This window comes from Chiloscyllium plagiosum, unplaced genomic scaffold (assembly GCF_037043375.1).
Source record: "Chiloscyllium plagiosum isolate Xiang-an unplaced genomic scaffold, Cpla_swu_hap1 HiC_scaffold_28, whole genome shotgun sequence".
NCBI lineage: Eukaryota > Metazoa > Chordata > Chondrichthyes > Orectolobiformes > Hemiscylliidae > Chiloscyllium > Chiloscyllium plagiosum.
Genome location: NW_028270166.1, coordinates 14,578,496 through 14,605,781, shown reverse-complemented (window position 1 = coordinate 14,605,781; position 27,286 = coordinate 14,578,496). Strand labels below are relative to the sequence as shown.

The window sequence follows — 27,286 nt, the reverse complement described above, 5'->3', positions numbered from 1 at the left end:
CTCTCAGGAGAACAATCCAAGATGTTTGAACACTCTACATAAATACATTTCACAGTGCATCCTGAAAAATATGCAACGCACAGTAGAACAGGATCTATGAAGTTTTAACTTGTATTCTATAAATCAGTAGCCATCCCCTGCCTTTCCATCTTTACAACAGCGTTCCATTCTCAACGAAGCTATTTATCCATCTCCAAAGCATCAGTACTTGCACGTAAAAAAAGATAGAAGTCATGCCGTGTATCATAATAAATATCTCTAGATGTCAGGCTGACCAGATCTATCATAAAACAAAGAAAAGGAACAAGTCCCCTCGAAGTTGATCTCAGATACGCCTGTTGGATTAATATATTTGCTGTTGTTACTCCACACAAATATTGTCTGGACACAGCACTTCTCAATTGTCAACAATATGATTGTAAATCATACTAAAGTAACAGAATGTGCATGTGAATATTGTGTACCAACAATGTGGAGGTCAGTTCAGATTGGACTGTTACAAAGTCAAATTAAAACCAATAAAGGCATGCTATAAAATACGCATTAATTAATAATGGATATTTGGAAATAACCAACCTCATTATTCTCTTATTGAGTGATTCTCTTGACACTGGAAGGAGTGGGATTGTGCACTCTTATCATTGGATGTTTAAAACAAATAAAAATCCAGGAGGCACTTTGTCTACCAATTACAAACAAAAGGGATAGAATTATATTTTGGAAAATCCCTCTTGACTTGTTCAGTTAGTAGATGCCTGGAAGAGAAATGTTTCATATTCCATCATGAGTATATGCAATGTTAATGAATCACTGATGAATAGAAATGTCATCACAAACCTTGAATTTGTGAGAAACCCTTTATTGTCAATGATGATGATGATGCCAACACAATACACTTACATAAATGTTGGGTGGGAATAGCTTCAGATTCATCAGGGAAGTTCCAACAAAGGAATATTTTTGGGAATCTCATCTTCTTTGCCACATTTTACCTGCTTCCTTCCTCCTCTGCTATTCTGCTGCAGGGGGGAACACTTCCTCCAGACCCAAGTACTTGTCTCATAACCACCTCCTTGTTCCATCATCACCTTTATTATTCAATGAATCCTGCCATCCATTCTCTGATCGTAAAAGCTGTTCATCTCTAACCTCTCTCTGTCCTGATAAGAGGTTGGCACCCTGAAATAATATCCCCCGTTTTGCTCTCCATGGATGCTTTCTGGTCTGGTGTATGTTTCTAGAATGCTCTGCACTGCATTCAGTTAACCTGTAATATATCTTCACTTCAAGCATAAGCAAGAAGCAGAAACAAGTCTGTCCCCACATTGCTAGTCCTGTTACATTCAAAAGAAATCAAAACAAAGATTTTCCTTGTCACAATTATTTTTTATTTATGCAGCACTCCCCTTCAATGTAATCTACTGATAGCTACATACAGGAAACAAGGTAGTTCACATACGACAATAAAGAAGTCAACATTGTCATCATATTGAATAGTAAATGCAACTGCTCAAACACTGCCTGCCCATTTTTATCAATAAAAAGTATATTTATATAACTCCTCCAACATAATAAAATGTCCTGAAGCACCATACTGAGGCATTATAAAACAATGTTTAATACCAAGGAGATATAAAGGTCAGATGACCCATAGCTTGGTCTAAGATGGATCTTAAGGAGTGTCTTAAAGGGAGGAAGTGAGGCAAAAACGGTGGAGAGACCTACTGTCGGAATACTGGACCTTGGGGCCTAGGCTTCTGAAGACATGGCAACCAATGGCCTAGAGGCCAGAATCAGAAGAGCACAGATACCTCAAAGAATTATGGGATTGCAGAGGATTGCAGAGATAGTGAGAAAGGTGAACTCATGAAAGGATTTGAAGTCAAAGATGAGAACTGTAGAATCAAGACATTGTTTGGCTGAGAGCCAACGTAGGCAAGCACAAGGCTGTTAGGGAGCACGTCTTAGTGCGAATTAAGATATGGGCAGTGGAGTTTTGGAATAAGCTCGAATTTAAGAGAATGCTGACAGAATATTAAAGTCGTCAAGTCTCAATGTAACAAATGCATGAATATAGGTTTCAGCAGTAGGCGAGCTGTGAACAGGAAGAAACTCGGATGATGTTACTGAAATGGAAAGAGGCTATCTTAGTAATGACACAAATAGGAGGCCATCAGCTCATCCTAGGATTAAATGTGGTACCAAGATAGCAAACAGACTGACTAAATCATACGTAATCTGATTTAATTATAAGTCTTAGGTAAGTGTTTTCAGCGTGGCTGTGGTGTTCTGGTGCAATGGAAGGTTTTGGCTTTTGCGCAGTGGACCTAAGATGGATCCTCTGCTGTTTCACTGTGAATCTTTTTAGATCCTGGTTGTAACCAACTCATACAAGTCAGACACAGGTTTCGGTTCACAAAAATCTTGGTTTGCATTTGGGACTTGTAGCTACTGTTTGGATATAAGAAATATTTTAGGGAGAAAGGCCAGCCTAGAACAATCACATCAAAATGTCTCCAGCCCTGTCACACAACAGGTTTAGAATTTAGTCGCTGTTTATCGAGGGCTATGCTGTGAGATCTATAAACAGCATTGATGGAAGGGACCAACTTGTCTGATTTTGTTTTAGGTGGTACTAATTAATGTGTGTCATGGCACTTGGCAAATTTTAACAGAACATAGAACATAGGACAGTACAGCACACAGGCCCTTCAGCCCTTGATGTTGTGCCAACCTTTTATCCTACTCTAAGATCAAACTAACCTACATCTCCTTCATTTTGGCAGTTTTCTAAGATCTCTCAATTGCTCTCAACGGGCCCACCTGATTGATATCCCCACCTTCCTCCTCCTGTCTCTCTTTCCCTCTTCTGCTCATTATTCTGCCTTCTCTCACTTTGCTCCTTTCCTGTGGGGAGGTTTAGAAGACTGAGGGAAGATCAAATTGATGTGTTCAAGCTGTTAAAAGGTGTGGATAAAATAGACATGGAGTGGATGCTTCCTCTTGTGGGGCATTCGAGGAAGAGAGGGCACTGTCTTAGGATAAGGGGAAGCAAATTTAATACAGAGTTGAGGGGAAACTACTTCTCCCAAAGGGTTGTGAATCCGTGGAATTCGCTCTCCCAAGGTGTGGTGGATGCTCGGACAGTGAGTAAATTTAAGGAGGAGTTAGACAGATTTTTAATTGTTGATGGACTGAAGAGATATGGAGAGAAGGCAGGAACATGGGAATGAGGAGCATATCAGCCATGATTGAATGGTGGAGCCAACTCGATGGGCCGAATAGCCTAATTCTGCTCCGATATCTAATCAACTTATAAATTTTGGACTAGGTGACACTACTTTAATATAAGGGCATATTCCATTTAAGACGCAGATCATATCAAATTGATTCTCAATGAATATTGAGAGACTTCAGAAATCTCTCCGCTCAAGTGCACTGGAGAGGACCTGGGTCATTGAATATTTTCAAGGCACTGGTAGATAGATGCTTGACCAATAAAATTCGCCAATAATTACTGGGGGGAGGTGCAAATGTGACTTTGAGGCCAGAATAAGATCAGCCATGATCTCAGTGAATGGTAAAGCAGCTGAGAGGGGCCGAATGGCCTACTCTTGCTACTAATTCATACGTTTGCGTTTACTCTTCCCTACCACCTCTTCCTCCTCTCATCCTTCCCCCTTCTCTCCCTCACACACACACATTTATTTCTAACCATTATCGAGGAGAGGAGCACTTGATGTACTTCTCATTGCCTTACCAAGTGTCACAGTCACTGAGTTACAGGAAAACATTGCACAACGGGCTGGAGATACTTACCAAATTCTGGCAACATTTCATTTGGATCTTTAACCAACCACCACCCCTCGCGAAACAAAAGTTCTCAGTTTCTCAATCCCGTTTTAATACCGTTGGCAAAGACTTTAATATTTGGAATTTTATGGCATTCATTTCTCACAACCCTCTCTGGGTATTGATTTCCACTGTATTGCAATGGTGTTCTTTGATTTCCAAACAATGTACTTTCAGGCACTACAGGGCTGAATAAAATCACATCATTCAACACAAGCTAAATATGATTTCACCGTGGGCGTGACCCTGACTCCTGGCCCCTGCTAGTTCGTGTGAAATATTTGAGGTTTGCTTCCAATCCGCGAGTTTTAAAGGAGTTAGATTCGGCCTCCCTCTCTCTCTCTCTCTCGGTGCTTCGCTTCTTGTGAAAGGAGTGAAGTTTTGAGCCATTCTGGGAGATGTGAAGCATTGCTCTCTCTCTCTGACAGCTCTGCTGCCTGAGTTCAGGGAAGTTTCGCCAGGAGGTGTTTGCTGAGTTTCAGCTGTATGTGAACACACCAGGGATGGCTTCGTGTTGGCGCTGTCTATCCTGTCGCCGCTGTTTCTGCTGTCTCTCCGAGGACGAGAAAGTGGCGTTTGACATCAACAAAAAAATCAACAAGGCGTTAAAACAACAGAAACAGAGACGGAAGCGAGAACTCAAACTCCTGCTGCTGGGTAAGTGCAGAGAGAGACTTCGTGAAATTTACCCTCTGCCCAGACCCCAAGCGCTTCCTTTCACTTATTCATTAATAACGTTACTTCATGTTGTACACTGAGGTCTGAAACGTCCACTGAACTATCCCTTTTCGGGGCAAAGGGACGAGTTTGCCAAGGATTTCGCTGAAAAAGTCGAAAGTAAGACAGAATCTCCACCTTGCAGTTTAGGGTTTACGAATTTGAGTTCCTAATCGCCAGAACTTTGCACGTGGGTGGGGATCTCAGGCGCGAAAAGGCTGAAAGCTTTGCTGTTCCTGGGTGATCCCTGTGTATCCATGTCCAACATACAACCCTAAAGGGAACAGAAACGACAACATAAAACACAGTTATGTTTTGAAAGGTATCACATGTACGAAACATGGGAGCAAATGACTGCAGATGCTGGAATTTGTACAGAAAACAGCAAACGCTGGAGATCACAGGCTGACTGGCCAGCTGTGATTTCCAGCATTTTTTTTGTGTTGTGAGAGTTAGCACGTGTTTTGCTGATTTTTCTCTCTCTCTGCTGCGTAAAGTAAACTGGAACATTGGTCTTGAATCAGCTCTGAATAAAGATGTCACACATGTTGTGGGGGCGGGTGGGGGGGGTGCAGAGAGAATTGCATTTCTGTGAACTTCACAAAATGCTTTAAAGGCGCTGAAATGCTCCTTGATGTGTAGTTACCGCAGGAGCCAACTCGCCCAGAGGAAGCTCCAACCAGCAGCCATTCCCTGATGGTGAGAGAAGCAACTTTTGGTTGTCAGTTGTGGGATGAATATTATTAAAAATCACACAACACTAGGTTATAGTCCAACAGGTTTATTTAGAAGCACTAGCTTTCGGAGCGCTGCTCCTTCATCAGGTGAGCAGTACTTAGTGGGCGGCATGGTGGCACAGTGGTAAGCACTGCTGCCTCACAGCGCCAGACACCTAGGTTCAATTCCCGCCTCAGGCGACTCTCTGTGTGGAGTTTGTACATTCTCCCCATGTCTGTGTGGGTTTCCTCCGGGTGCTCCAGTTTCCTCCCACAGTCCAAAGCTGTGCAGGCTAGGTGAATTGGCCATGCTAAATTGCCTGTAGTGTTAGGTGTAGGGGAATGGGTCTGGGTGGATTGTGCTTCGGCAGGTCGGTGTGGACTTGTTGGGCTGAAGGGCCTGTTTCCACACTGTAAGTAATCTACTCCGAAAGCTAGTGCTTCCAAATAAACCTATTGGACTATAACCTGGTGTTGTGTGATTTTTAAGTTTGTACTCCCCAGTCCAACACCGGCGTCTCCAAACCAAGAGATGAATATTGGCCTTGGACACCAGGGAGACTTCCTTAGGAACAGACCTTTCATGTATCTGAGCAGGGAAAAGGAGCTTGGTTTAATATCTCATCCAAAAGAAGGCACGCCACTCCATCAGTACTGTACTAGCAGTATCAGCCTGGATTACAGACTGATGACCCATGAGTAGATCTTGAATCCACAATCTATGACTCAGAGGAAATCAGGGCTCCTTCTGAGCCACTGATGACATGTCATCACACGCATGTTGATGTGAAAAACATTTTTGTCAATCCAAAGTGCCCCAAACTGCAGTCAAATAGCACCAGATCTCAGCAGAGGTTCTGTTGTCTTTAACATGTCTCTGGCCATGTGTGAAGCCACAATACAAAGTTACTTTGGATATCTGTGTATGGTTGATGCATTGCCTGGGAATATCTTTCAATGTTTGGATCAGATGGGATACGCCCACCCTCACCTTATGTCAAAAATTAGATCACTGGCAAAATGAACCAAAACAGACATTGCTAGTCAGCTTCAGGCCTGTTTACCTTCTATAGAAGGCTGCCCCACACAATTCACAAACCAATAGCTGGAACATAATTGCAACCAGAGTTTCTCTTCCCTTTACCCGTGGAAGGACCCAGATTGGAACATCACAAACTCAGAAAGGAAGCAGCTCCTACAGCACTACCAGCTGCAGAGGCCGAGTCTCACCCAGTGCCAGAGTAGGGTGCCACACAGCTGGATAACTAGGGGTGTGCGGACGGGGACATTTTCAGTTATCACTTATTTTATAGGCTGAGAAAAGGACTCAAGTCCTCAATCCAGCAATAATAATTATTTCTTTTAATCTATTCAGATTTTAAATAAACCTTATTTCGCATTCATACATTTTGCCACAACATTCTGTTCACCTTTAAAACTTGCTGGAAAGTACCTGTAACTGCTGTAATGAACGTAAAGGTTTACTTTTAAAAAGACAGCGTGCTTGGCTTCTTTCCACCCCTTCACACAGCTTTTGACTCATTATAGGGTGTGGTTTTCAATGAGACCTCTTTCTGGTCAGTGAACCTTGGCAGGAATTCAGCTTCAGGGAGTCACAGAATTAAGCTAAATCCTGCTCTCACCCAATACTCACATACACATTTCCCAGCAGGGGAGTGAAGTGGGTCAGAGATAACAATGGGAAACAGACACCTGGACCCCTCCTGCTTGCCCTAGCATCAGCGGCTGAGGCAATTTGAGACAGTCTAGCTGCTGCTTTAATTAGGATTAGCTAACTGGACTCCAGACTTGGGTGAAAACCTGGCACCTTCCTGGCATTTTTAACCTAATAAGGGTTATGAACCCCTACAGGTTAATAGCCCAGTCACAGGAGTGAATTAATTGAGGTGAGAATATTGTGCCTCACTTTCTGATTTGAATGCGGATGATTGGGGTGTTCATATCAATACAGTTACAACAATATGGTTTACATGGCTTCAAGGCTCCTTTCTGTGCACCAAAATTGAACAAAGCACAGGGCCGCATTGCACCCAGGATGCACTGCTGAGCTGGAATAGACATAGTTTAACTATGGGGAGATAGTGAGGACTGTAGATGCTGGAGGTCAGAGTCGAGAGTGTGGTGCTGGAAAAGCACAGCAGGTCAGCCAGCATCCGAGGAGCAGGAGAATCAACGTTTCAGGCATAAGTCCTTCACCAGGAATGAGTGGCTCTTGAAGGGCTTATGCCCGAAACATCGATTCTCCTCCTCCTCGGATGCTGGCTGACCTGCTGTGCCTTTCCAGCACCACACTCTTGACCATAACTTAACTACAGCCTGGATAGAGTGGTTTTTCACATGTGACAGAGTCTGCGTCTTTTCGTTCCATTTTATTCTTGGGATAGGAGTGTTGCAGGCAATGCCAGTATTTAAAGCCCGTCCCTGATTGCTCTTGATCTTTGATGAGCTGCCTTTTTGAACAGCTGCGGTAAATGTAATGTTGGTCCAATATGACTCTTTTTTGGAACTCGTATTTGAACTCATGTCGGACTGGAAACATTAACTCCCTCTCTCTCTTTCTTGCTTTTCTCTCCACAGGCTTGCTGAGTTTCTCCAGTACTTTCCGTTTTTATAATGCAATGTTCTTGAATGTACTTCCTCTAAACAACATCTCAGCATCAAGCTCATCATCTAATTATATTCAGCAATGAGAGGTTGCTGTTCTGGTGCTGTAGATAATGATGAAACTCACGAAAATACAAGTTAGGGCTTGTTATTTCAGTATAATCACCCTTTAATAGCACGGTAAATCTTAATTGCCAAATATTCTTCCTGGCACTGAAAATTACCTTCTACAAACGTGGAGTTTCAAACCTGCAACATCTAATTATGGTTGGAGATTCAAATAATTGCAAATAATACTTGTTTTTAAAAACTCTGCTTTCTGTCTCTTTTATCTCTTTCAACTTTAATATAATTTTCTATGCATTTCTTTATGCCACGTTCCATCTCTGATTTGATAATGAATGCACTAATTTACCTGGCACCAACTGTTTCTCATGCTGTTTCTTAGCTCTTTAGTCTGATTATGTATGGAGATGTAGAAAATTTCACATAAGTCCCACAGGCCCGTGTTTAATGTTGGGATGACAGTAAGCTGCCATCCAAATCCCCATAGAAAATGTCTAAGTACAAGTCTAACAAGGAACTAGCACTGTTTGTTCATCTGTGATAATTCCAGACAACATCTCAGTTTTGTATCAGTGGTGCGTGTTACGACATGGCCAGGAAGAAATTAATTTGATGTTGCAGAATGCAGCTGCCTCCAAAGACTGTCTATGTTCATTTATAATTGAAAAGGCAAAGGAACGAAGTCAAGAAATCTGACTATGCTTCTGTACATTTGGAATTTGTAGCAGTCTGAACTTGCTCCAGCAGCCAACTTGGCTTTGTTTAGCAGAGTGTCTTCAGAGAAGGCTGTTCCTCAGCTGCAGTTGCTTCACACTTTCCAATACAATAATGATGCTCCTTTTAAACATCTCTGGCATATGCGAACTAACATGTCCAAAACATTTGGTGCTAATAAGCAAACGTACGTAACATCTACAGCACAGTTTTACATCAGACACCCCATTTGTTTCTCTGATCTCTATGGTAAAACAATGGGTAAATTGAATTTCTTCTTGAAATGTTTTTATAATGATGGTGGACTTGCAGCTGTGTTTCATAGTAAACTGCGCCTCAGCTAAGAGATGGTAATCTTACCTCTGAGCTAGGGAGTCATGAGTTATCACAGAACAATTGCATTTACATAGCACCCTTCAGATTAACAGGGCATCTCAATGCAGTGTCGTCACTGTGATGCAGGAATCACAGCAGTCAAAATGCACACAGCCAGCTTTCACAGTGTAATATTGATGAAAGTAATTGAAATGACAGTGTATCTAATACATTTTCACTTGCATATTATGACTGCAACTATCCCTGCTGTGCTATGCGAACATGTATAAGACACAGTAGCATTAAGAAAGTGACCTTTACTGAACTTGCTAGCTTGACTCTGTGAGAACATGTGAAAAAAGTGGAAAGTAAAGACCTACTTCCCTGTGTAAGCAAGTACTTAACAGGAAAGCAGTCTGAAGTAACTGTGTGCTGCAGTCCAACAGACTGGATGCAAAGAAAAATGATTTTGAGCAAGTAATTATAAATTCAGGTATGGGTCAGGGTCTTTATTCCTTTCTAATAGTAACAGTGTCTACAAAACTCCAAAACTCTGGTCAAGACTGATTTTTAGGACAAAACTGAAACTCATAAGTCATCACTGGGTGAGAAGAGAACAATGCGTAACAGAAACAGCTCAGTGTTGTATATCATACAATTGGAATTTAAAGCTTCTTTGGGAGTTGCACAAATGGACAGTTAATGTCCAAAGGTTTGCAAGTGAAGGAAACCAGGATATAGATAATAAAATGAAGACTGTAATTACAAGGAACTAGGATGTGGGTAATAAAATAAGTTTATCATTGCTAGAAATGAATATCAAAGCGACTTGGTATGGTGGACATAATTGAAATATGTATGGGGTCATATGGGCAGCAGTTTGAAGAAATCGGAAGAGAAAAATCTTGCACAGTTTGTGCACAATCTTTTCTGAGTACAGAGGAAAAGACCCTATCGCTGACATGGTGCTCAAGGTAAGGATGAGGGTTACTTCTGGATATAAGGCACTGTCCTCTTTACCAGACACTGCAGTTGGGATAATGTGACCACATTTGGAAAATGATCCAGCCTGAGTGATTGATCATTGATCAATGGGAATTTAGTGAGATTACAGACAAGGATTTGCTAGGAGTCTCTTGGTACCATTTGCTATATTGATTTTACAGTAATGTTCATCCAGATTTTGATGCTATTTTGCCAGAATTCTATGTGACATAATTTATGTGTAAACTTTCATGTTTAATGTATTTTTATTTCAATTTGAAAGCCCACACAAAGTGAAGACATAAGATACTGCCCCAAACTAGGAAAAGGTGAAGGGTTTGGTATAATAGAGACAGGAGACCTTGAAACTGGGGAAACAAACATAAACTGGGTGGCTGCCTTCCAGAACAGATACATTATATTCACAAAAAAGACCCTGAGCTTCCAGTTGCCTGCCACTTTAAGAGATCACCTTGTTCTCTGGCCAACATCTCTGTCACAAGCTTTCTGCGGTGCTCCAGTGAAGCTCAGTGTAAGCTGGAAGAACAGGAACTGTTTTTCCTCTTGGGAACTCTACAGCCTTCTGGACTCAATATTGAGTTCAGCAATTTTAGGGCTTGACGCACCTTGTCCCATGCCCCTACCCCCAACCTCCACACACCAAGCTTTGTTATCACGTGGTTTGCTATTACACACAAACCATTGTTGGCTACAAATCATCTCTATTACCAGTTATTCATTCTCCTAGGAAGACTGTTATTTGCTCCTTTATTTATGTATTGTTTACTCCTTACCCCCTCCATCCACCTCATCATCTGCATAAAAAAACAACTTTTTCCTAGTTACCATCAGTTCTGAAGAAGGGTCATTGGGCCTGAAACGTTAACTCTGATTTCTCTCCACAGTTGCTGCCAGACTTGCTGACATTTTCCAGCAATTTCTGTTTTAGTTTCTCATTTACAGCATCTGCAGTTCTTTTGGGGGTTTTTTTGTGCTAGATCTGGTATCGTGGAATGAGACAGGATTATTTAATTATCTCAAAATGAAATACTCCACCACCACCCACTAAATGACAGTGATCATAATATGATTGAATTTCATATTGACTGTAAGGGAAAGAAGCGCAGATCGAAAACTAGACTTTTAAACTTAAATAAGTACAATTATCACACAGTTGGGAAAAATTCCAGAATATGTGTCCTGCAATAGTTCAGTTGCCTGAATTTCCACTGGCTTTTTAATCACAGTAGGCAGCACTCCTACCAGTGAATCAGCTATGTCATTAACAAGAAAAATTGTATTCCTGGAGCTGACAGTTTGTCCAGTACTCCTATCACAAATTCTCTACTCTTCCCTGGACACTCTAACCTCACTTTACATAATTGAGCGCTTCTTGTCTCACCTTGAATTCCTGTTACTAGTACCTTTTCTGGCAATAGTCCTTCAGAAGTACATATCTCCTCATCTTTCAACGTCACAGATTGAGAGGACCCTGTACCACTTAATATTGTAACCTCTTTATCTGCTACTCCTGGCGTTTGCTAATAAACTCTACCTACCAGGTATATGGTTTAAGAAGATCTGGCACTTCCTTCTTAACCAACCTCCGACCAGGTTGTACATTCTGGTGCAGCTTTCTAGCCTCCATGTGCTTTCCATTACCATTCCAACAAAATTCGCTGGTTTATCCTATTTTCAGACATCTGGCTTCCCAGTGCTTCTCCTAGCCCACCAATACTGTGATTTCATGTAACTTACTTTATTGCAGTAAAAACACCGGAGTTTTTTAACTTCTCTGTCCCCTTCAAGGGTTTCATCTTTACCCTGTGGTAAGGTATCCTTATGATCTTCACCGAGATCTACCTTTCCCTTTCCAAGTGATGATTTCTCTTTTCCTCAATCTCGATGCCTCATGGAATGAAATTGATTCTGGAAGCCAAACTTAACTTTATTGGCCAACTCATAACCATCAGGCATTTCAGCTGCTAATCTTGCTGTTTTAACTCTCTGCTCTTCCACATGAATTCTCCCTACTTCACAAAGTGAATTTTTGAACTCCTGTCAAAGTGCCAATTTGTGAAGTTCAAACTCTCTCTTTCTCTCTTTTCTGCTGAAGCAATTCGTTCTTTTTCTCTTTTCTCTACTTTGAATCGTAATTCCTTGTCTCTCGCCTCTAACTCAAGCTGCTTCATTTTCAGTTGAACTATAGCCATCTCTAAAGGTTCTGATGGTGTTTCCAGCAACTTTAAATGCTGAGCGACTGCCGTAATTATCTCTCCTTTCCTCATGGAAGGAGGCAGCTCCACCCCCAGCTTGTCTGCTAATTCCAGCAGCTTGGCCTTAATCACCTCCAGTATCCCTGATGAAGGGCTTTTGCCCGAAACGTTGATTTTACTGCTCCTTGGATGCTGCCTGAACTGCTGTGCTTTTCCAGCACCACGCTAATCTAGACCCTTAATCACCTTTTATAAAACTCTCAAGGTCACTTCTTCCACCCCTAGAAAACTCTTGGTGATTGAAAGAGCCATTGCTATCCCAAGCACTGTTTAAACCAACCAAACCAACACCCATAACAAAAGGCACTAACACATACCACTCACTGCTTTCGAGTCTAACAACTCTAATCCCAATTTGGAACTAAAAAGAAAATCCCAGACAAGCTCCCAATTGGTTATGGACCAGGCCAGACCGCCTCAAAACATTTCAAGAAGGTAGCCCAGATCCTAACTTTGCAAGGTGTTTTAGGTAGGTGTAACGTGGGTATTCCAGGAGAGAATCAGTTGGTCAAACCACTTAGTTTTAAACAAAACAGAACTTATTTACAAGATTACTGAATGAAACACAAAGAACAGAAAACAGAATACCGAATAACGTATCCTAACCAATAATCCAACAAACGAGCCCAACTAATGATGCTGTTCCAAATACTTGCAACAATCCCCATAAACACCCCTTTGACACAAAAGGTAAAATCAAACACAGGGTCTTACAGGAGAGAAGTCAGAGAGTGAGAGATTACCAGCTTGGATCTGTTTCTTTGGGTCCAATAGCTATTCTTCACACCACTGCTAAAAAAAAAACAAACCAGAGAAAAGTTGAGCTGGGAGAACTGGCCACACACCTTTCATTGTACAAGTGTTTTATTTTTAACTTCAAAGCCTCTGCCTGAGGCAGTATCTGTTAGCTATTATCAAATTTGCCCTAAAACACTACACCCCAGACTTTTCAGAGTCTGTGCCATTTATGACCTCTAAAAAAAATGCCTAGGACAGCGTAATCTTGTTAAAGGAGCAGCTTTGTCACAAGACTGAGCAGCTAACATGAACTAGGAAATTAGATTAAGGGTTGGCAATAATACAATAGCACTTATTTTGAGGAGATATTTCAGAATACACAGAAAAAAATACATCCCTAGCTTTTTAAGGAGGTTAAAGGAGCAGAAAGCAAAAATGCATCCTTTTACAAAGATGAGTGGCAAGTCAAAAACTGGACTTGATACACACAATAGCAGAGAGTAACTAAAAGATTAAAAAGAAAGGGGAAATTAGAGTACAACAGAAAACCAGCTAGAAATATAAAAAGAAGATAGTTTCTATGGTATTCCAAAAAGAAAAAGCATAACCAAAGTGAGCTTTGGTCTTTTAGAGTGAGGTTGGGGAATTAATAATGGAAAATGAGGGAATGGCAACTAAATATTCACATCCTTTCCTCACTTTTGTGGGACTCTCTGTTCTTTCCAGTCTGGCATTTAGAAATACCATTGTTCTGCTATTCTCACATTCCATTCACTTAATCTGAACAATCATGATCCTATCTCCCCCAGCAGTCTACACCCTGCTGGGAGAAAGTGAGGATTGCAGAGGCTGGAGTTCAGAGTATGGCACTGGAAAAGCACAGCAGGTAAGGCAGCATCTGAGGAGCCGGAGAATGGATGTTTTGGGCATAAGCCCTTCATCAGGAATGAGGCATGTGGGCCAAGGTGGCTGAGAGAATGGGAGGGGGTAGGGGTGGGGGGCGGAAAGATAGCTGAGAATGCAATAGATAGATGAAGTTGGGAGGTCAGGTGATAGGAGAGGAGAGGAGTGTGGAGCGGATAGATGGGAAAGACGATGGAGAGGTCAGCAGGGCAGTGCTGAGTTGGATGCTTGGGCTGGGATAAGGTGGGTGGAGGGGAAATGAGGAAACTGGTGAAATCCACATTGATCCCGTGTGATTGGAGGGTTCTAAGGCAGAAGATGAGGCGTTCTTACTCCATGTGTTGGGTGGTAAGGGTTTGGAAATGGAGGAGGCCCAGGAGCTGCATGTCCTTGGCAGATTGAAGTGGTCAGCCAAGAGGTGGTGGGGTTGGTTGGTGCAGGTGTCCCAGAGATACCCCCTTAGTCCAGGAACTCCCCACCTATATTCGGGACACCACCAACACTCTTCACCTCCTCCAAGACTTACGTTTTCCTGGCCCCCAATGCCTCATCTTCACTATGGATGTCCAATCCCTGTACACATCCATCCAGCACGATAAAGGCCTCCAAGCCCTCTGTTTCCTCTTCTCACGCCGTCCCAACCAGTACCCTTCCACTGACACCCTCATCCACCTGGCTGAACTGGTCCCCACCCTTAACAACTTCTCCTTCCAATCCTTTCACTTCCTCCAAACCAAAGAGGTAGCCATGGGCACCTGCGTGGGACCCAGCTATGCCTGCTTCTTTGTCGGGTACGTGGAAAATCTATCTTCCACAACTACAGCGGCACCATCTCCCACCTGTTCCACTGCTACATCGATGACTGTATTGGCGCAACCACGTGCTCCCACAAGGATGTTGAACAGTTTATCAACTTCACCAACACACTCCACCCCAACCTTAAATTCATCTGGACCATCTCAGAACCTCCCTCCCCTTCCTGGACTTCTGCATCTCCATCCCCAGCGACTGACTAACCACGAACATCTACTACAAGCCCACCGACACCCACAGCTACCTAGACTATACCTGCTCCCACCCTACTTCTGTAAAACACCATCCGTTATTCCCAATTCCTCCGCCTCCGCCGCATCTGTTTCTAGGATGACCAATTTCATCTTTGAAAACTCCTTTTTCCAAGATTGTAATTTCCGCTCTCACGTGGTCAACAATGCCCTCCAGTGCATCTCCTCCACTTCCCACACCTCCACCCTTGAATCCCACCCTTCCCAACGCAACAAGGACAGAACCTCCTGGTCCTCACCTTCCATCCCATTAACCTCCCTATACATCACATGATCCTCTGTCACCTACAAATGGCCCCACCACCAGAGATATATTTCTCTCCCTACCCCTATCAGCATTCCTGAGGCCTGCACCTAGGCCTTCTCCTCACCTCCTTCCAAGGCCTCAAAGGATCATTCCACATCCAACCTGAAATTTACCTGTACCTCTACCAATATCATCTTCTGTATCTGTTGCACCCAATGTGTTCACCTCTACATCAGGGAGACAGGCCTCCAACTTGTTGACCATTTCAGAGAACGTCTCTGGGACACCCACAGCAACCAACCCCACCACTCCGTGTCTGAACACTTCAACTCCCCCTTGCAATCTGCCAAGGACATGCAACTCATGGGCCTGCCCTATCGCCAAACCATTACCATCCGATGCCTGGAGGAAGAACGTGTCATCTTCTGCCTTTGGACCCTGCAACCACACGGGATCAATGTGGATTTCACCAGTTTCCTCATTTTCCCTCCCCTACATTATCCCTGTCCCAAGCATCCAACTCAGCACCACCCTCCTGACCTGTCCGTTGTCTTTCCCACCTATCCACTCCACCTTCCTCTCCGACCTATCACCTTCTCCCTCACCTTCATCTACCTGTGGAATTTTTAGTTACCTTTCCCCCAACCCCAACCCCCCCTCCCATTTATCTCTTGGCCTCCCCGGCCCACAAGCCTCATTCCTGATGAAGGGCTTATGCCTGAAACATCTGTTCTCCTGCTGCTCGGATGCTGCCTGACCTGCTGTGCTTTTCCAGCACCACACTCTCAACTCTACACCCCGTTCCCTACTTTTGCATAAATGCTCCCCCCTCCACACTGAACTATCAACATCATTTCTCCATCAGCAGCTACACCCAATACCCCAATCTCCACCCGGCCCAAACTATAGAATAAATGCTGTCCCTGCACACTTCACGCCAGCTCTGATGAAGAGTCTTCCAGACTCGAAACATTAGCTTGCTCTTTTTCCACGGATGCTGCCTGATTCTCTGTTATTTCCAGCATTTTCTGTTTTCAGTAAATATTTGCATCTGTCTTCACTGTAAAGGATACAAATAACATCCCACAAATAATTGTGAATAAGTAGGTAAAAGGAAGTGAGAATATTAAACTGATTACAATCAGTAGGAAACAGCTACTGAGAAAATTATTAGTGCTAAAATCTGATAATTCCTCTTGCCTTGATGGACTTCATTCTTGGGTGATTAGAAATGGTGGCTTCTGAGATAATGGAATGTTTCTTTTAGTTTTCTGAAATCTCGGCATTCTGAAAAGGTCTCAGCAAATTGTGAGATAGCGATAGCACTTCCTGGACTCAAGAAATGATGGAGCCTGGAAATCAGGCAACCATCAGCCAGTCAGGATAATATCTTTTGTAAATAAAATACAGAAGTCTTTTTTGAAGGAGGTTACAACAGGGCACGTAGAAAATCTTAAAGCTATGAGGCAGACTCAGCATGGCTCTGAAAATGGGAAAATTATGTTTGACTAATTTATTCGAGCTCATTGAGGAAGTAACTAGTAACGTAGGTAAAGCGGAACTGATGGATACGCTATACTTAAATTTCCAGAAGTCATTTGACAGAAGTCCCACACTGAAGGCTACTATTCAAATTAAGAGTACAAGGTGAAGGGGTGATGTATTAGCAAGGATAGAGGATTAGTTGGCTTATAGGAAGCCAAATCTAAACCATTCGATGCCGGGAGGAAGAACACCTCATCTTCTGCCTTGGGACCCTTCAACTACATGGCATCTACATCGATTTTGCCAATTTACAAATCTCCCCTTCCCCCCACCTCATTCCAGATCTATTGTTCCTACTCGGCACCGCCCTCTTGACCTGTGTTACCTGTCCACCTTCCTTCCCACCAATCTGCTTCATTCTCCTCACCAACCTAGCACAATTACCACCCAGAATTACCACAATTATCACAGAATGTTACCCCCCCCACCTGCATCCACATTGCCTTCACATCCCCCCCCACCCACCGCCAGCCCCACCCTCACCTTCCTATTTATCTCTCAGCCCTCTCCCCGCACCACATTCCTGATGAAGGACTGTCCTGCTCCTCAGATGCTGCCTGACCTGCTGTGCTTTTCCAGCGCCACACTTGAAAACTCTGACTCTCTGGCATCTGCAATTCTCAATTTCTCCTTATAAGGAGTAGAGGCTGGGCATATAAAGGTCATTTTAAGACTGACAATTTGCAACAAGTGGTGTGCCAAAGGGATTGGTTTGGGGGTCTTACTTACTTACAAATTAGATGAATGATTTGGATGAAGTGACCTAAAATATGGTTGTTACTTTTATTGATGATACAAAGAAAGATCGGGAAGTGAACTGTGAAGAAAACGTAAACATGTCCTCAAAGGGTTATGGGTGGTTTAAATGAGTGGGAAAAAATGTGTAATTGACAAATGGAGTACAATGTGGGAAAATGTGAACCTGACCACTTTGGGAGGAAGAACAGAGATTATTTAAGTAATGATAGAGCACAGAACTCTGAAGAATTGGGGGATCTGGATGTCTTGTCATTTGAGTCACAAACTCTTAGTATACAGTTACAGCAAGTGATATGGAAGGCAAATGAACATTTTCATTTACTTCAAGGGGAATGGAACATAAATGTAGGGATGTTTTGCTTCAATGGTGTAGAATATTGGCGAGCCACATCTGTGTACATTTTTGGTCTCCTTATTTTAAAAAAGGATGTAAATGCATCAGAAGCATTATTATCATGTGAAATTCTGATCTCCCTGCTGCAGGAAAGATAGAACATAGAACATAGAACATAGAAGAATACAGCGCAGTACAGGCCCTTGGGCCCTCGATGTTGCGCCGATCCAAGCCCACCTAAACTACACTAACCCACTATCCTCCATATACCTATCCAATGCCCTCTTAAATGCCCATAAAGATGGAGAGTCCACCACTGTTATTGGCAGGGCATTCCATGAACTAACGACTCGCTGAGTGAAGAACCTACCCCTAACATCAGTCCTATATCTACCCCCCCTTAATTTAAAGCTATGCCCCCTTGTAATACCCGACTCAATACGCGGGAAAAGGTTCATACTGTCGACCCTATCTAACCCCCTAATCATCTTGTACACCTCAATCAAGTCACCCCTAAACCTTCTTTTCTCTAGTGAAAACAGCCCCAAGTGCCTCAGTCTTTCCTCATACGATTTTCCTTCCATACCAGGCAACATCCTGGTAAACCTCCTCTGCACCCGTTCCAATGCCTCCACATCCTTCCTATAGTATGGCGACCAAAACTGCACACAATATTCCAGATGCGGCCGTACCAGAGTCTTATACAACTGCATCATGACCTCAGGACTCCGGAACTCAATTCCTCTACCAATAAAAGCCAGTACGCCATATGCCTTCCTCACCGCACTATTTACCTGGGTGGCAACTTTCAGAGATCTGTGTACATGGACACCAAGATCCCTCTGCTCATCCACACTACCAAGTATCCGACCATTAGCCCAGTACCCCATCTTTTTGTTATTCTTCCCAAAGTGAATCACCTCGCACTTAGCTACATTGAATTCCATCTGCCACCTTTCTGCCCAGCTCTGCAGCTTCTCTATATCCTGCTGTAACCTGCCACATGCTTCCTCACTGTCAACAACTCCTCCGACTTTCGTATCATCCGCAAACTTGCTCACCCAACCTTCTAACCCCTCTTCCAGGTCATTTATAAAAATGACAAACAGCAATGGTCCCAAAACAGATCCTTGCGGAACACCGCTAGTGACGGCACTCCATGAAGAAACTTTGCCATCAACTACTACCCTCTGTCTTCTTCCATCCAGCCAATTCCTAATCCAAACCTCCAACTCACCCTCAATGCCATATCTCCGTATTTTCTGCAGTAGCCTACCATGGGGAACCTTATCAAACGCCTTACTAAAATCCATATATACCACATCTACCGCTTTCCCCTCATCAACCTCCTTCGTCACCTTTTCAAAGAATTCAATAAGGTTTGTGAGGCACGACCTGCCCTTCACAAAACCATGCTGACTATCCTTGATCACATTATTCCTATCCAGATGTGCATAAATCCTATCCCTTACAATTCTCTCTAAAAGATGTTGTGAAACTTGAAAGGGTTCAGAAAAGATTTACAAGGATGTTGTCAGGGCTGGAAGGTTTGAGCTCTGGCGAGAGGCTGAATAGACCAGTGCTGTTTTCCCTGGAGTGTTGGTGGTTAAGGGGTGACCTTATAGAGGTTTATAAAATCAAGAGGGGCACGAATAAGTTGAATAGCAAAATTCTTTTTCCCAGGGTCATGAAATCCAAAACTAGGGGGCAGAGGATTAAGGTGAGAGGAGAAAGATTTAAAAGGGACCTGAGGGACATCTTTTTCATGCAGAAGATGGTGAGTGTATGGAATAAGCTGCCAGAGAAGGTGGGAGAGGCTGGCACAATTACAACATTTAAAAGGCATCTGATTAGATAAATGATAGGAAGGATTTAGACAGATAAGGGCCAAGTGCTGACAAATGGGACTTGATTAATTTAGGATATCTGGTCGGCATGGATGAATTGGACCTAAGGATTTGTGCTGTATATCTCTAAGACTCTATCAAATAGCTCTTACCTTACAATCTTGCTTCAGTAACTTAATTTTGCCAGACTTGTTTTCTATAGAGTGTTAGTAACCAAGAAACTCTGAATTCTGTTTGACCATTTCCTGTTGATTCTTAAAGTTTAATTTTAAGTACCTGTAAAGAAACAAGGAAATGTTGAATAGGCTAAGCCTGTATCTCTTGCAGTTTAAAAGAATGAGAGGCAATCTTATTAGCATATATAAGATGCTGCAGGGATTTGATTGAGCGTATACTGAAAGGATCCCTACAGTGTGGAAACTGGCCATTTGGCCCAACAAGTCCACACTGACTCTCCAAAGAGTATCCTACCTAGACCCATTCCCCTACCCTATTACTCTACATTTACCTGCGACTAATGCATCTAACCGACATAGCTGAAAATGTGTTGCTGGAAAAGCGCAGCAGGTCAGGCAGCATCCAAGCAACAGGAGAATTGACGTTTCGGGCATAAGCCCTTCTTCAGGAATGAGGAAAGTGTGTCCAGCAGGCTAAGATAAAAGGTAGGGAGGAGGGACTTGGGGGAGGGGCGTTGGAAATGCGATAGGTGGAAGGAGGTCAAGGTGAGGGTGATAGGCCGGAGTGGAGTGGGGGCAGAGAGGTCAGGAAGAAGATTGCAGGTTAGGAAGGCGAGTTCGAGGGATTTGACTGAGACAAGGTGGGGGGAGGGGAAATGAGGAAACTGGAGAAATCTGAGTTCATCCCTTGTGGTTGGAGGATTCCTAGGCGGAAGATGAGGCGCTCTTCCTCCAACCGTCGTGTTGCTATGGTCTGGCGATGGAGGAGTCCAAGGACCTGCATGTCCTTGGTGGAGTGGGAGGGGGAGTTGAAGTGTTGATCCACGAGGTGGTTGGGTTGGTTGGTCCGGGTGTCCCAGAGGTGTTCGCTGAAATGTTCCGCAAGTAGGCGGCCTGTCTCCCCAATATAGAGGAGGCCACATCGGGTGCAGCGGATGTGTGTGGAGATGCAGATATGTCTAACCGACATATCCATGAATACTATGGGCAATTTAGTATGGCCAATTCCTCCCTTTTAGGAGAAACTAGAACTAGGGAGCACAATGTTAAAAATAAGAAGCCTCTTATTTAAGATAGGGATGATGAGAGCTTTCTCCTATCTAAAAATTGTGAACCTTTGGAACTCTTTCTGGAGAGAGGTGTAGCTATTGAACACTTTCAAGGTTGAGGTAAACAGATTCTTGTTCTACCATGGGAGAAATTAGATTAGATTCCCTACGGTGTGGAAACAGACCCTTCAGCCCAACCAGTCCACACCGATCCTCCGACTAATGCACCTAACACTATGGGCAATTTAGCATGGCCAATTCACCTGACCTGCACACCTTTGGACTGTGGGAGGAGACCGAAGCACCTGGAGGAAACCCACACAGACATGGGGAGAATGTGCAAACTCCACACAGACAGTCGCCCGAGGGTGGAATTGAACCTGGGACCCTGGTGCTGTGAGGCAGCAGTGCTAACCACTGAGGCACCGTGCCACCCTATGGGAAGTATTGCTAACAAATGGACCTTGGAGTACAGGTTCATAATCCCTTGAAAGTAGTCGCAGGTAGATAGGACAATGAAGGTATGCTTTCCTTTATTGGTCAGAGTATTGAGTACAGGAGTTGGGAGATCATGTTTCGGTTGGACAGGACATTGGTGGAATTTGCACATTCTCCCCGTGTCTGCGTGGGTTTCTTCCGAGTGCTCCGGTTTCCTCCCACAGTCCAAAAATGAGCAGATCAGGTGAATTGGCCATGCTAAATTGCCCATAGTTTCGGTGCATTAGTCAGAGGGAAATGGGTCTGGGAGGGTTGGTGTGGACTTGTTGGGCTGAAGGGCCTGTTTCCACACTGTAGGGAATCTAATCTACTCTGATTTGCTTTCCCAAAATGCAACACCTCGCATTTATCAAAATAAACTCCATCTGCCACTCCTCAGCCCATTGGCCCATCTGATCAAGATCCCGTTGTAATCTGAGGTAACCTTCTTTGCTGTCCACTAAACCTCCAATTTTAGTGTCATCTGCAAGCTTACTAACTATATCTCTTATTCTCACATCCAATGCACATACGCTGTCATTTCATTTTCAGTTCTGAGAGTGGTGCTGGATTGTTTGAAGTTTGTTTACTTGCATTTAGATTAAGCTTTAAGGAGCCCTCGAGGTGAATAGTTCATTGCTACTGAAGCTAACATTAGGAGAAGGAATAAAATTTGACTAGTGACAAGGTGTTCTAAACATAGGACAGACAGATAGAAACAGGTTCCTTTTAAAGACAGAGAACCGTCCAGGTGTTCCGTGAGTGTGTATATTTCTTTCAGAGAGAAAAAGTCTGTCCAAGCCTTGCAACTTAGCAGTCTCCAGTGTAGGCAGGGCATGAGAAAGAAGCCTTGAGGCAATCTGTAAACAGAAGACAGTGGAAGAGGAGTTTAATGAATCAATGTTGAGAAATAAATGTGTTAGCACTTTCTTTAAAGTTGTCACAGAGATATTAATGAAAGAAGCTAACATTGATTGAATGTAGAGTAATGCCTCAAAGAAACCCAAATACAGTTAACCAAACAAGGAACTCTAAAGGTGACCCTTCACTGACACTTCAGTATTTTTATTGCTGATGCTTGCACTCATACAATTCCGACAAATTCTTACATAATGTAAAATAATTTGAATTTTTAAAATCATTTGCATGTAATAAACTCAAATGGCAGTTGCTTTGGGCTTTTCTGCTTCACTCATGTACAAAGATGCAGGTATGTGGGACATCACTGTGTGCCCCTTATAAAGTCCACTGTGATGTCCTGTGTTGCTGGGGGGAGGGGCTCAGGAGTCAGTAGAGATAATGGCCTCTCCAAACATCTGCCTGATGACCTCAGAATGTTGAGGAACTCTTCTGTGCAATAGATGAGCTGGTCTCTGGGAGGGTGGGTTCACTTGTGAAACATAACTGGCAATAGGTGTTGTGGTTACTAATTGGTTGTGGTATTTGACATCTGGTTTATGTGACCATTGCAGTGGATGACTGGTGTTACTTACTCAGGTGTCGGTACAATAATTCCCTGATGGAGCGATCCCTGACTTCTCCCACAAGCGCAAGAATCCCTTGCTCAGAGGGGAGTGAGGACACAGATATCTGACTTTCTTCCCCTCCTTCAAACCTGTATGGTATTGCTCAGGCCTGTTATGGGATGGTTTCTCCTGTAATAATTTGAAGGGGGCGAATCTTTAGATGCCAGCAGGTCACATGTCTGTTAGCGCTGGTGCATGTGTGAGAGAGGTGTTGAGGGTTCTCTGAGGGAGTGAAGAGGCAGAGCGGAGGGCATGTGGGGAGTTGTGATGTGGGCATATAAGGAGTGATGGGATCAAGTGAGGGAAGCTGCTGCATACCAATAGTGAGGGTGTTAGAACATTAGCATTGGTGGGAAGCGGGTGCAGTAACACAGAAAGCGTGAGGCAGCAGAGAGCAGAATTTTGCCATGGTAGAGCGGAGAAGATCATTGACCTTTTCTTGCAGCACTGCCCGGTGCTCCTCTCCCTGGAAGTGGCCCTGCCCCCCAGTTGGTAACTCCCGATCAGAGAATGTTGGCATGGCCTCCTTTGTTGGGCCTCTGACCCCATGCACAAGGATCTCCACGTCCCTTTCCAAGAAGTGTGATGTCAACTGTCCCCTTTCTCCTGATGCCTAACATGGCTAAGCAGCACAGTTTTAAGATGGCCACCCTCCGCAGGTGTGCAGCAGGCTTTGAAGGACAACAAGGCCTCAAATGATGATGTTAAAAATCACACAACACCAGGTTATAGTCCAACAGGTTTAATTGGAAGCACACTAGCTTTCGGAGCGACGCTCCTTCATCAGGTGATTGTGGAAGGCTCGATCGTAACACAGAATTTATAGCAAAAATTTGCAGTGTGATGTAACTAAAATTATACATTGAAGAATTGATTGTCTGTTAAGCCTTTCATCTGTTAGAATACAGTGATAGTTTCACTTCTTTCATGTGTAAATCACAAAACCCTTTTTTTTAAAGCTGCATTCTCGGGTTAGCTGTTAACAATGGTGATAGCTAGACAATATGTTGAAGGTGTTAGCCCCCTGTGTTCTCTGTCTATGGCCTGATTTTTAGATTGATTCCAATCTAAAAAGTGAGATAACAGGGTTTTACATAAATTCATGCAGTTTTTGAGCTCAGAGTTCTACATGAATGTATGTGGTTTTTGAGCAAAGTGCAATGTAACTCTGAAAGTACCAAAAAAATTCACCACACAAAATATATGTGTGCATGTGGGTCTTTGTCTGTCTGTGTGTGTGTCTGTCTGGGGTGGGGGTTGTGAGTGTGAGAAAGTGTGTGTGTGTGTGTGTAGTGAGTGCAGAGTGTCTTAAGTCTGTGAGGGGGTGCATGTGTGGGAGGCTGTGTGTCTATAAGAGTGTGTGTGGGTGTCTGTGTGCGCGTCTGTGTGTATCCGAATCAAATGATGATGGTGGTCTTATGGAGGACCCTGCTGAGTGGTGAGGTCCTCCTGGAATGGCATGTTCTAAGATGGGCGACTCATGCTACAAAGGCTCAAATGCCAAGTAATGTGGTGGGTTTGTGGAGATACAGCAAGAAAACACACTTGGCCTCAAGGCAACACCATTCCACCAAACTTAACACAACAACAATAAAATCAGTCAGCAAGTCCATTATCTCACAAAATGGATTTGAATAGAAATATACTTCACTATTGAGGTTCTGAAATTCCACAGTAGATGATCCAACTCAGACTTTGATTTCCCATCACTGTAAATCCTGACTATCAAAGTGAGGGCACCAGCAGCCAAAATAAACACAGTTGATATCCCAAGTCTGACTGCCTGCCGTTTTCCTATCCTTATATGTGCTGGAATTGAAACAAGTTGTAACAGCACTGCACTATCTTATAGCACAAACTGAAATGTTTTAACAGTTCTGCTTCTCTTGGATTGCTGCCCCTGAATGTGCAAGTGCAATATTGGCACCTGTAAGGCCTGTCAAAGTTCATAAAATATATTTTTCATTCAGCCCAATTTATGGCCTAGATAAAGCTGCATTGTGTTAGTGAAATGAACTTGGCTGAGTTTGTTGTTCTCTTTCTTCATGCTCAGAAGGCTAAAGGTTTACGTCCCTCTTCACAACGTCTAGGTTCAAACTTTAATATGAAAACCTTTTGCGTGGGACAGATGACAAATCAAGGAGTACTCTCCCTTCTCTTGTTGGTAGTCTGATTCCATTACACTTCTTGAAGAGCAGCAGAAAGATGTCTTGGTCACAATGTCAATTAACTAATCAATGCTATTTGTGTGGTAGCACAGTGTTTTTACAATGTCCGCTATATTCTCATACATTGTCAAGTGTTTTGGAATGTGATAAATGTTGTACAAATGCACATCGCTGTGTAGTAACGCAATAGTGAGGACAACAATCTTACTTAGTTGCTCACCATCACTATAGCCTTGATGCAAATTACTAATGGACTGTTTGGACCAAAGGGTCTGTTTCCTAGCTGTACAACTCTATGACCCGATGACTATTATAAGATGTAGTTGCTGAGAAAAGCCATTCAGTCCATCGATTCTGCTGCATCATTGAAAGTGATCATGTCTGATCTGATCATTCTCAACTCCACTTCCCTGACTTTGCCTCAAAACCCTTGATTCCTTTACTGATTAAAAACCTGTCTATCTCAGCATTGAATATACCCTCAGTTCTCTGGAAATATAATGGAATGTATTTCAAAGTTCATGGAATCAGATGGCAGAGAATGAGGCCTTGCAGTCCATCATACATGTGCTGACTCTTTGAAAGAGTTATTCAATTCATTCCACTCTCCTTTTCTATTCTCATTGCCCTGCAATTTTTTTCCTATTCAAGCATTAATATCTCTCCCAAGAGGTGCCTTCATACTTTTTTTTTGCATGAAATACCCTACATCAGTTCAACTTGGTGTTATATTACCAATTCCCTGGGCTTGAGGCTGAGATGATGGAATTACATTATGATGTTTAGTGAACATGGGAAATAGACTGTTCTTCACAATTATTTGAATCATTGAGGTCTAAAGCACAGAGAAAGGTCCTTATATTGATGAGTTTGCACCAGTCAAAAACAACCACCTAAATATTCTCATTTTTCCAACAATTGTACCATAGCCTTGTATGCTTTAGAATATAGAGCAGTATAGCACAGTACAGGCCCCCCAGCCCACGATGTTGTGCTGAGCATTTATCTTAATCTAAGATCAACTTAACCTACACACCTCTTAATTTACTGCCATCCATGTGCTTGTTCAGCACTTGCTTAAATGTCCATAATATCTCTGACTTAACTACTATCACCGACAGTGTATTCCATACACCCACCACTCTCTGCGTAAAGAACCTACCTCTGACATCTCCCCTATACCTTCCTCCACTCACCTTAAGGATTGCAAGCACACATCTTAAATACTTCTTAAATTGCATATTTGAAAGGAGAATATTTGCATGTTTTTATCCTTGGCTATTAATTTCAAAGAGGTAGGTGTTATTCCTGACTGACTGAGAGAAATCTTACCTTTTTTTGAAATTATATTTGCAAACTTTTAAGTGCTTTGTATATTATGTTTGCGTTTGATGACTTTATCAAGCACAGAAATACTGTGTTCTGTGGCAGGTCAGAAATTGGTGATTCTGCAGCAGTAACTCACCTCCTCATTCTCCAAAGCCTGTCCACCATGTACAAGGTGCATTAGAGTACTCTCCGCTTACCTGGATGAGTACAGCTGTAACAGTACTCAAGAAACCCAGTACTGTGTGGAATAGAGCAGAGTGCTTGATTGGTAGCTCATTCATGACCTTAAACACTCAGTACCTCCACTACCAACACTCAATAGCATCAGTATATACAATCTATAAGACCCTCTACAACAACTCACCAAGGGTCCTATGATAATGCCTTCCAAACCTGTGAACTCTACCATCTGAAGGACAAGGGCAGCAGATTCATGGGCACACCATCAACTGCAAATTCCTCTCTAAGCCCTACCATATCCTGATTGGAAATCCAATGCCGTTCCTTCACTATCATTGAGTAAATATCTTGGAACTCTCTTCCTAACAGCATTGTTGATGTGCCTACACCAGACAGACTGCAGCAACCCACAACCAAAATAGAAGTGAACAATAAATGCTGACCTAGTTGTGGCATTCAGCAAATAGATAAAAACAATGAAAAAGGTGAAAAGCCAAAATGTTAATGAATCTCTTTCAGGATACCAAACTCTTTCATTAACAAAATAGTTGTGTTTCTTCAAGCAACAATATATCGGTTCTGAGTTGTCGGCATTATGTACTTGTAACTATAGTGACATTTTATAATAATGGCTATGATTTTGCTGAAATGTCATGTCTTTGCAGTGTGCTCTTTCAAT

The 27,286-nt window shown here is 43.0% G+C and overlaps 1 protein-coding gene across 1 annotated transcript in view; it reads left to right on the top strand.

The window, feature by feature from the left end:
• Positions 1-1,377: 1,377 nt before the first annotated feature.
• LOC122565385 (guanine nucleotide-binding protein subunit alpha-14-like) overlaps positions 1,378-27,286 on the top strand; it is a 92,723-nt gene continuing 66,814 nt past the window's right edge. The window contains exon 1 of the mRNA XM_043721313.2: positions 1,378-4,509. Within this exon, the coding sequence (XP_043577248.2) occupies positions 4,356-4,509 (154 nt within the window). The 5' untranslated portion in view covers positions 1,378-4,355. The remainder of the gene's footprint in view (positions 4,510-27,286) is intronic.